The sequence below is a fragment of the Centroberyx gerrardi genome, chromosome 17 (genome assembly GCF_048128805.1).
Source record: "Centroberyx gerrardi isolate f3 chromosome 17, fCenGer3.hap1.cur.20231027, whole genome shotgun sequence".
In the NCBI taxonomy this organism is placed as follows: Eukaryota; Metazoa; Chordata; class Actinopteri; order Beryciformes; family Berycidae; genus Centroberyx; species Centroberyx gerrardi.
Window position 1 is genome coordinate 723,604 of NC_136013.1, and position 11,213 is coordinate 734,816.

At 44.2% G+C, this 11,213-nt stretch overlaps 2 protein-coding genes across 3 annotated transcripts in view; one reads left to right on the plus strand and one right to left on the minus strand.

The window, feature by feature from the left end:
• Positions 1-642, minus strand: part of LOC139914795 (uncharacterized) — a 14,134-nt gene extending 13,492 nt beyond the window's left edge. Inside the window, exon 1 of the mRNA XM_071903202.2 lies at positions 477-642. Coding sequence (XP_071759303.1) covers positions 477-573 — 97 coding nt within the window. The 5' untranslated portion in view covers positions 574-642. The remainder of the gene's footprint in view (positions 1-476) is intronic.
• A 218-nt stretch (positions 643-860) lies between these two features.
• srp54 (signal recognition particle 54) lies at positions 861-11,009 on the plus strand. Of its 2 annotated transcripts, XM_071903200.2 has the most exons (17): positions 861-973; positions 2,584-2,702; positions 3,360-3,457; positions 4,003-4,094; positions 4,305-4,389; positions 4,636-4,740; positions 5,018-5,084; positions 5,182-5,239; positions 5,355-5,505; positions 6,431-6,579; positions 7,129-7,229; positions 8,416-8,502; positions 8,759-8,832; positions 9,070-9,178; positions 9,441-9,611; positions 9,973-10,068; positions 10,523-11,009. In XM_071903200.2, exons 3-17 carry the CDS (start codon positions 3,380-3,382, stop codon positions 10,612-10,614), a joined length of 1,515 nt encoding a protein of 504 aa, XP_071759301.1. In that variant the 5' UTR covers positions 861-973; positions 2,584-2,702; positions 3,360-3,379; the 3' UTR covers positions 10,615-11,009. The 2 variants fall into 2 exon arrangements, with proteins under 2 accessions (XP_071759301.1, XP_071759300.1); XM_071903199.2 differs by lacking the exon at positions 2,584-2,702 and having other exon boundaries at positions 915-973.
• Positions 11,010-11,213: the final 204 nt, after the last annotated feature.

Consider the following 11,213-nt stretch of genomic DNA (forward strand, 5'->3'; position numbering starts at 1 on the left):
AACCTGACTCTGTTAGACTATAGAGATAAACCTGACTCTAACTGTTAGACTGCAGAGATAAACCTGACTCTGTTAGACTATAGAGATAAACCTGACTCTAACTGTTAGACTGTAGAGATAAACCTGACTCTGTTAGACTATAGAGATAAACCTGACTCTGTTAGACTGTAGAGATAAACCTGACTCTGTTAGACTATAGAGATAAACCTGACTCTAACTGTTAGACTGTAGAGATAAACCTGACTCTAACTGTTAGACTATAGAGATAAACCTGACTGTAACTGTTAGACTGTAGAGATAAACCTGACTCTGTTAGACTGTAGAGATAAACCTGACTGTAACTGTTAGACTATAGAGATAAACCTGACTGTAACTGTTAGACTATAGAGATAAACCTAACTGTAACTGTTAGACTGTAGAGATAAACCTGACTCTGTTAGACTGTAGAGATAAACCTGACTTAAATCAGACTCTACCTGAGTTCCTCATCCAGTCCAGCAGCCTGGGGAGCTCAGCAGGATTCACTCTGGACAGCAGCAGCTCAATCTCACTTTTAGCTTCTGAAAAATTCATTGTGCAGATCAGTTTTCCTCAGAAGTCTGTCTGGAGGAGCTTCTCACTTCTTCACTGACCACAGGAGAGACGTGTGTGGAGTTTAAGGTGGAGCCTGAAACTGTCATTCATCTGCGGATTAACACGAACAAACAGCGTATTTTAAGTTTTCAGTCAGAGTGATTTTAATTTCTAAATCTTATGTGAATTCACACATGAGTTATAAATGAATATTGAGATGAAGAATCACTGACTTGTTTGTCAAACATCGGGCGACCTTTAGAGAATCCTGACGAGGAAGTAAACAAGCCCCCGGAAGCAGATATGTTGTGTTTCCGGGTCGCTGAGGATTTGATGACGTTCATCTGTGAGTTTTTCAGGTCCAGCCAGCTGTTTGTGAAATCAAATCATCACTGTATCGGTAAGATTAACGAATATACAGTTAATTCTCTGTAGTACCAAGCGGTGACGTTACATCTGTGAAACTCTGCTGTCAGAAACTGTATTTGTCTCCGTGTGGACGAACTGACTCTTTCGGCCTGACTCGAGTTTGACGAAAATTAACCGCTAGGCTAGTTAGCAGCTAGGCTAACGTTAGCTAGCCTCTAAATGGTGGCTGGTGGTGACATGAAGCTAAGTTAAGCTAACGTTAGCGAGGCGTGAAACTAGCTAGCTAAGCTACCAAGAAATGATGTAAACAGCTGACATGTTGCTGCCAGTACTGGGTTTACTGGGAGTGTTTTCTGCTCCAGGTAGACACCAGTAAACACCAGTAAATACCAGTAAGACACCAGTAAACGGCAGTAAACACCAGTAAGACACCAGTAAACGGCAGTTAGCAGAGCGGTTGGTAGCTATAGAAACACCAGAGGAATTTTGACTACGATGTTAAATTTTGAGCTAACAGTTTAGCTGCAGCAGGACAGGCGGATGACCTGCTGATTAGTTCAATCAATCAATCAATCAATCAAAACGTTATTGTCCCCGAGGGGAAATTTGTTTGGCGAACAGAGCAAACATCTCACAACAGCCTCCACAGAAATACATAAACAGGATAAAAGACAACGATAAAAAGCCATAACAGACCATAAAAGACAAGACAGTGTCAAAGACAATAAAGAAATGTAACAATGCCTCCATATGCAAGTTAAGAACATTCACTGCTGTGTAGACAAATTCATTTTTGAATCTCTTAGGGCAGTGGTTCTCAACATGGGGTCCGGGGACCACCAGGGATCCTTGAGGGGGTTCCAGGGGGTCCCCAGCAAACTGATGAATTGTTAAACTTCAGCATTATTTAATTTACAACAAGTTAACACAGTTAGAGAATGTACAAGAATGACTGTTCTGATCGTAGTTTCTCTGTTATCTCTCTACCTGCAACACAGACAGTCATGGAGTTCTGGACAAAATCATATCTGACAATACAAATGTTGTCAGATTTGGGTCTGAGAGACAAAATCTTATCAAATGGGGGTCTGTGGCTCTAATGTGGACTAAATTAGGTCCTTGATATGGAAAAGGTTGAGAATCACTGTCTTGGGGTTTAATAAAGCAATAAGGGAGTTTAACAACGCCCCTGTTCTAAAATCACTGTAAACCACGGCCTCGCGGGGCTTATTGCTTTTATAAAACGGTTACTACATATACCTGGCAAGGTTTCATAAAATAAACACACAGCAACAAAAAATGCAATAAATTATTGATAACAAATAATCATTCTTCCGCCAAGCAATGTAGTTCTTCAGCGACATTTAGCAGAACGGTTGCCAAGCAACACACAGACGCAGACACAGACAATTTGTTTGGCGCAGTAATACTGATGTGATGCGGTCACAGGTGTGTGTTTATAGAGTATTTTAAAACGGCTTCGAACGCAGCTCAGCCAATCATAATCAAGGACCGGAACTATCCGTTTTATAATCTGTTATTTAGACCGCTGTCTGCTGTGAACCTGCTGGCTGTCAGACCCTCAGACCCTCTGCTGCCTCGTGCTGCTGGATGAATCTGTTTTATTTTCCGTCTCTACAGGAAGTGAGCTGCCATCTTCACCTGTGAGCTGAGCTGGTGAAGCAGAGACAGCCGTCAGCAGGGGTTTTCCCCTCCACACACACACACACACACACACACAGAGCCGGTTCACTGACACCGTGAGTTCATCATGTTAAAGTAGTTCAAGTCCAGCTGTTTGTCACATACACAACACACACTGAAGAACAGTAGAGATGAAAGATACTGAAAAAAAATACTAAAAATATTGCGATTTAAACTGCAATTCATATCACAGGTTTTTCTCGTCATACATTTTTTAGAACTTTATAATAGTTTAAAGAAAAGTGATTTAGTTAAAAAACTAGATGTGAGTGAGCAGATTTACTGAGTTTGAGTCTGATGAAGTTTTTGATTCTAAAACTCCTTGTTCACAAATCCAGTTTGGACCAAGCTCTCTCTGAAGAAACTAACTGCAGACTCTGAGATTTGGAAATTGCAGAAGTTTATATTGTGATTTCGATTTTTTTTTTTCCGATGAATCGTTCAGCTCTAGTGGACAGTGCAGTGAAGTGCTGATATGTTGGCTCCTCAGTATAAAAACAACAGGAACATATAATTCACAAAGAAAAGAATTGAGAACATAAGAACATGATACTGTAGTGCAGGTTATGGCTCGTTCAGCAGCCACAGTATCCGGCCTCGATCTGGATCTGTGAAACCAGGAGAGTGTACAGACTGAAGGAGGCCTGCAGTGCAGATCTATGTGCCACAGATCTACAGCAGCAGCGGTTTAAACCGAGTCGTGTCTCTGTCAGGTTTCCTTCAGACCGTCAAGATGGTGTTAGCCGACCTCGGAAGGAAGATCACCTCGGCGCTGAGGTCGCTCAGCAACGCCACCATCATCAATGAGGAGGTAACGCAAAAACACGACGACGTTCAGGAGCAGAACACCCAGGAAGAGACGGACGGGCCCGGAGACGTCGCTGCTGGACGTCCTCCACATTATTTATGCATTTAAAGATTTAAAGACCCATTAAATGACAAAATAACTTTTTTTTACCTGGACTTAGTGTTCACCTGTTCACCAATACAGGACAAACAAATGACAAATGTTGATTTCGATGAATATTATATCAAAATGAGCAGAGTGTCTCTTTCCGGTAAACAGCACATTTCTGTTGATGACTCATCCTGCAGGAGGGGGCGGAGACAAACATTTCATCCAATCAAATTTTGATAACCGTTGCAATTATTCCCCCCCTTTCCTGGGTCTTTATAGAACCATGAACTGTCATGTTGACTTCCTTGATGTGATGTGTGTGTTGGGGCGGGACACACTGCTTACTAGGAAGGAACAGGACAGACGGTTGACTTGATGGGGACTGTGGGGGACAGGAAGTTGTTTTCAGAGAGCCGTTTCCCTCTCTGATGATGTAACTCAGGCTCCGCCCCCTGCAGGTTCTGAACGCCATGCTGAAGGAAGTGTGCGCCGCCCTGCTGGAGGCCGACGTCAACATCAAGCTGGTCAAACAGCTGAGGGAGAACGTCAAGTGAGTGGAACACACACACACACACACACACACATCTTGGGACCATCTTGGTCTAGTCTTCTAGTCGTTGTGGTCTGACAGTAGCTGGTTGTCACCTGTAGCTCTGCAGTATCTGACTGGTTTAACATGAAGCTTCTGGACTCTGCTGCTGTTGCAGTTTGTTCTCAGTGATGACTGAATGAGTTTCCTGGTTGTTTTTTGTCCCTGCAGGTCTGCCATAGACCTGGAGGAGATGGCGTCCGGTCTGAATAAGAGGAGGATGATCCAGCATGCGGTGTTCAAGGAGCTGGTGAAGGTGTGTGGGTCCTCTTCACTGCTCTCCCCCCCACCATCCACCCCCACCCACACACACACACACACACACACACACACACACACAGCTCCACTGGTTCAGCAGTGGGAGAACTGGGAAATGTTTCTGCTGCTGGTTCAAATGTTTCTGTTTGGATCCTTAGATCAGATCTCTAAGCTCATAAATGTGTGTGTGTGTGTGTGTGTGTGTGTGTGTCTGCTGTGTGTGTGTGTGTGTGTGTGTGTGCAGCTGGTGGACCCCGGTGTGAAGGCCTGGACTCCCACCAAGGGGAAGAACAACGTCATCATGTTTGTTGGTCTGCAGGGCAGCGGCAAGACCACAACCTGCTCCAAGGTGAGGCAGATAAACGAGTCCAAGTCATGTGACTCGAGTCCACACCTCTGGTACCGAGTCATATCTAACAACTAAAACCTTCTCAGATGGCAGTTTAAATGGGTCCGTGGTTTGATGTGGATCAGGTCCTTGATATGAAAACGACAGAGAGCCTTTAGTTCCTGGGATCAATAACAAGTGATCAGTAGCTGTAGTGAGTGCAGACTGCAGCGCCCCCTGCTGGTCTGACCCGCATCACACTGCTGGTCTCTGATCCCTCCGCTCTGCTTCCTCTCAGCTGGCGTATTACTACCAAAGAAAAGGCTGGAAAACCTGTCTGATCTGCGCCGACACGTTCAGAGCCGGTAAACTTTCTTCTTCTTCTTCTGCTGCATCTTTTCTGAAATGTCAATTTTTTAAAATGTCACAGTTTAAAAATCTTTCTTTCTTCCTTTTCCCAAGGTGCCTTCGATCAGCTGAAACAGAACGCTACAAAAGCCAGAATCCCCTTCTATGGGAGGTGAGTGGTTCTCTCTCTCTCTCTCTCTCTCTCTCTCTCTCTCTCTCTCTCTCTCTCTCTCTCTCTCTCTCTTTCTTCTTCTCTCTCACTCACACACTCCCCCCCCCCCCTGCAGTTACACAGAGATGGACCCGGTGGTGATCGCAGCAGAAGGAGTGGAGAAGTTTAAGGCGGAGAACTTTGAGATCATCATCGTCGACACCAGCGGGCGACACAAACAGGAAGACTCTCTGTTCGAGGAGATGCTGCAGGTCTCCAACGCCGTGGTCAGTGTTACTGCATTCATATTACTACTACTGCTGTTTGTACTAGGGCTGGGACCACATCGATTTATTGATAACAGATGGAAAATTAATAAGTAAAACATATCTTTTTTCCTTTTTTTGTATGGATAAATATATATTCTGCACGCCGGTTGGTTATCCAACCAACCAGTGTGCAGTGGTTACTGGTTGTCCCTAGTAACCACTGATGTACTCTGCTGTGATTTGCTGCCTAGTGAGCCACAGGGACTGAGTCTGTCTCAGCAGTCAGTCAGGCTGCTGCTGCTGCAGGAAAAGCACTGAGACGTCTGATGCGTGGCAGCATTTAGACAAATTAGACTTTAGAAATGTCATTTGCAGCCATTGTCAAAAGAAACTACCGTATTCAGGTCGTTTTTAAGGGACTTTTAAGGAGGTTTCTTTATTTGTTAAGTTGAGAGATTTCATGTGTGTAGTCGCTGTGACTCCCCCCGTCTGGTGAAAATGAAAACTGTCAAAGTAGACTACTGAAATTGAACTGTTGTTGACTATACTGTAAAAATAATAATAGGAATAGATAATTTTGTCCCAATACATGGATTTTTCTAAATTGCTCATCGTCCCAGCCCTAGTTACTACCATCCAGTCAGTGTTATACTGCTGCTCCTAAAATCCAAGGAGAATGGAAGCTGTAGATGAAGCTGATTGGTCCCTCTGCTGTAGATCAGGCCTTTACTTCCTGTCTGTAGTCACAGCCCGCCTCCCTCTGCCTGGATGTGAAGGAAACCTGCTCATGTTGACCTGGTTGCAGGATAAGCAGCTTTAACATTCTGATTTAATGAATTAATTCCAGTAGTTTGTAACCAGGAAGCAGCCAGCGATCAGCTGTCATCAAACTGTCTGTCTGCTCTGCACCAGTCCTTCCAGAATGTTCTCTTGTGTTTCCCAGCAACCGGACAACATCGTGTACGTGATGGACGCCTCCATCGGCCAGGCCTGCGAGGCTCAGGCCAAGGCCTTCAAGGACAAGGTGGACGTGGCTTCAGTCATCGTCACCAAGCTGGACGGACACGCCAAAGGAGGCGGAGCTCTCAGCGCGTAAGACCATGATCCTCTGCTCCCACATGACGTCACCGCACCTCTTAATTTGGTGTAGTGATGTACATAATAATACAATAATAACAATAATAATAATACACTTTTCATTCAAACGAATCTCGATGTTGCAAATGATAAAAGATAATTGAAAGCAGGTTTAAAAAAAAAAGGAAATAAAATTAAATGCAAAACAGAGAAGTGGATGTTGTCTTTCTGTAAAGTGATAAAACCAGGAAGGAAGTGATTCAACACAGTTCGATCTGTGCAGGGAGATTTCAAAACAAAAAAACAAATGTAGATAAGTGAAGACATGGCTGAATACATCAACAGAAACCAAATGACAGTAAAACTCACTCACATGCACCAAGTGTTGGGGTTTGTTCATCTGATCCGTCTGTAAATTGAGGCAGAAACCAATCACAACAGCAGCTCATTTCACTGACTAGTATCACTGATTAGTAACTAATGTTGACTCTCCTCTCCTCCTTTCCTCTCCTCCTTTCCTCTCCTCTCCTCCTTTCCTCTCCTCTCCTCCTATCTCCTCTCCAGTGTTGCTGCCACTAAGAGTCCCATCATCTTCATTGGAACAGGAGAACACATCGACGACTTCGAGCCGTTTAAGACACAACCTTTCATCAGCAAACTGCTGGGTAATCAGTTTGTTTTTACACTCTGAGTAATGTGTTTTACAGCTGGTTTTACATGCAGGGTCATGTGTTTTACAGCTGGTTTTATATGCAGGGTCATGTGTTTTACATGTAGGGTCATGTGTTTTACAGCTGGTTTTACATGCAGGGTCATGTGTTTTACAGCTGGTTTTACATGCAGGGTCATGTGTTTTACAGCTGGTTTTATATGCAGGGTCATGTGTTTTACATGTAGGGTCATGTGTTTTACAGCTGGTTTTACATGCAGGGTCATGTGTTTTACAGCTGGTTTTACATGCAGGGTCATGTGTTTTACAGCTGGTTTTTTACATGTAGGGTCATGTGTTTTACAGCTGGTTTTTACATGTAGGGTCATGTGTTTTACAGCTGGTTTTTACATGTAGGGTCATGTGTTTTACAGCTGGTTTTTACATGCAGGGTCATGTGTTTTACAGCTGGTTTTTTACATGTAGGGTCATGTGTTTTACAGCTGGTTTTTTACATGTAGGGTCATGTGTTTTACAGCTGGTTTTTACATGTAGGGTCATGTGTTTTACAGCTGGTTTTTACATGCAGGGTCATGTGTTTTACAGCTGGTTTTTACATGCAGGGTCATGTGTTTTACAGCTGGTTTTACATGCAGGGTCATGTGTTTTACATGCATGGTCATGTGTTTTACAGCTGGTTTTACATGCATGGTCATGTGTTTTACAGCTGGTTTTACATGCAGGGTCATGTGTTTTACATGCAGGGTCATGTGTTTTACAGCTGGTTTTACATGCAGGGTCATGTGTTTTACATGCATGGTCATGTGTTTTACAGCTGGTTTTACATGCAGGGTCATGTGTTTTACATGCATGGTCATGTGTTTTACAGCTGGTTTTACATGCAGGGTCATGTGTTTTACAGCTGGTTTTACATGCAGGGTCATGTGTTTTACAGCTGGTTTTACATGCAGGGTCATGTGTTTTACAGCTGGTTTTACATGCAGGGTCATGTGTTTTACATGCATGGTCATGTGTTTTACAGCTGGTTTTACATGCAGGGTCATGTGTTTTACATGCAGGGTCATGTGTTTTACATGCAGGGTCATGTGTTTTACATGCAGGGTCATGTGTTTTACAGCTGCATGTCCTCAGTGTTTATGTGTAAACCTTCAGTGCAGTAAAAGTTTCTTGTTTCCTTTCAGGAATGGGAGACATCGAAGGTTTGATAGACAAAGTCAACGAGCTCAAACTGGACGACAACGAAGAACTGATCGACAAACTGAAACACGGTGAGAAACTAGGGAGGAGTAGTACTTTATACTGCATCGCCCAGGGAGGAGTAGTACTTTATACTGCATCGCCCAGGGAGGAGTAGTACTTTATACTGCATCGCCCAGGGAGGTGTAGTACTTTATACGGCGTCACCCAGGGAGGTGTAGTACTTTATACTGCATCACCCAGGGAGGTGTAGTGCATTATGTGTATTCAGTACCTTGCTGGTGCTGAGCTGACCCCTGACCTGTGATCTGTGACCTCTGACCCCAGGCCAGTTCACCCTCAGAGACATGTATGAACAGTTCCAGAACATCATGAAGATGGGACCGTTCGGACAGATCATGGTAAACACTGCAGACTGGACTCAATCAATCAGTCTCCATACACACACCTTTATAATCAATCAGTCAGTCTCCATACACACACATTTATAATCAGTTAGTTTGGATGTTATCAGCAGGATAATGAGATGCAGCAGTGTTACAGCAGACAGTCACAGATAAAAAAGACAATAGATGTAAACGTAGAACAGTAAACGGGACGAGTTGCTGTGTTTTTGTTGATGTGCCTGCTGTGTTCAGGGCATGATCCCCGGCTTCGGGACGGACTTCATGAGTAAAGGGAACGAGCAGGAGTCCATGGCCCGACTGAAGAAACTCATGACCATCATGGACAGCATGAACGACCAGGGTAACACACACACACACACACACACACATACACACATACACACGCACACACACACATATATATATATTTTAAAGTGATATTCTCAGAAGGAATGTTGACGTTTTAGTTCATGATGACCTTCTACTGAACTGTCCCCTCCAGGGAGCCGTAGTCGGCTCCACGTCCACACTGTGGTTCTGAGGGACTGGCTGGGTTTTGTTCCAGAGTTGAAGCATGTTGCTGGTTGGACTGGTTTGACTGGCTGAGGTCTGTCTCTTAACAGAACTGGACAACAAAGACGGAGCGAAGCTGTTCAGTAAGCAGCCCAACAGGATCCAGAGGGTGGCGCGGGGGTCAGGGGTCGCGACCCGGGACGTCCAGGAGCTCCTGACACAGTACACCAAGTTCGCCCAGATGGTCAAGAAGATGGGAGGCATCAAGGGCCTGTTTAAAGGTACCAGAGTACACACTGTACACACAGTATACACACTGTACACACAGTATACACACTTTACACGCTGTAAACACTGTACACACTGAGTGTACACACTGTACACAGAGTATACACACTGTACACACGGAGTATACACACTGTACACACGGAGTATACACACTGTACACACGGAGTATACACACTGTACAGATTATACACACTGTACACTGAATATACACACTGTACACATAGACACACTGTACACACTGAGTATACATACAGTATATACCTATACATGTAGACGCACTATACACATATACATACAGTCTATATACAGACAGTCTGTATATATCAGCCTGTGTGTGTGTGTGTGTGTTTCCAGGAGGCGACATGTCGAAGAACGTGAATCCTTCTCAGATGGCCAAACTGAACCAGCAGATGGCCAAGATGATGGATCCTCGAGTCCTGCACCACATGGGTGAGACGTCTGTCTGTCTGTCTGTCTGTCTGTCTGTCTGTCTGTCTCTGTCTGTGTCTGTCTTTCTGTCTGTGTCTGTCTGTCTGCCTGTCTGTCTGTCTGTCTCTGTCTTTCTGTCTGTGTCTGTCTGTCTGTCTGTCTGTCTGTCTCTGTCTGTGTCTGTCTTTCTGTCTGTGTCTGTCTGCCTGCCTGCCTGTCTGCCTGTCTGTCCACCAGCCACTTTCACTGTTTTATCTGCCAACTAGATGTTTAGGAGACAGACTAACCTACCAGACACTGATGGACATTCAGCAGTGATTATCTGCTGGCTGATGGTCATTTACCAGCCTGATTACAACCTGTGTGTGTGTGTGTGTGTGTGTGTGTGTGTGTGTGTGTGTGTGTGTGTGTGTGTGTGTGTGTGTGTGTGTGTGTGTGTGTGTGTGTGTGTGTGTGTGTGTGTGTGTGTCTCCAGGCGGCATGGCTGGTCTCCAGTCTATGATGCGACAGTTCCAGCAGGGAGCAGCCGGCAACATGAAAGGCATGATGGGATTCAACAACATGTGACCGCCGCCCGCCCGCCTTAAAGAACTACAAAGCTCCGCCCGCTGACCGGAGGCGAGAGGAGCGACTCGGAGAGAAATACAGGAGGATCTGAAATAAAAAGTGATTGAATTTCGTTGTGTCCTCTGCTGCTTTTGTGAACAGGAGAGGAGAGCTGGTGAGGAATCAGTTACAGATTATCTGATATTTAATATTGAAGAGATGAGAGCAGGAATTCTTTGTTTAACTTGTGTGTATAAACCAGAGGCTGAGTGATTTTAAAGGAGACGGGAACTTTAGAATCATGAGTCAGTCTGATCGGAGGTTGAAGTTGCAACAGATAATAATGGAATTAGTTTGTGACAGTATTTTTGTCATGATATGTTATAATAAAAATTTGTATTGCAACATTTTAAAAACCCTTGTGTATTTTATTTGTGATGTTTGATAGAAGTTGGTGCCACATACTGACAAATTAAGACGATGCCCGTTTGGATGAATGGAAATGTGAAGCATCGTCTTAATTTTCGACTTTATTTTCTCTGTCTGGAGTTTTACAGAAAGCAGATTTTAAAGCAGAGTGAGAGGAAACGAGTAAAGCTCTGGGTTTATCCTCCATGTCT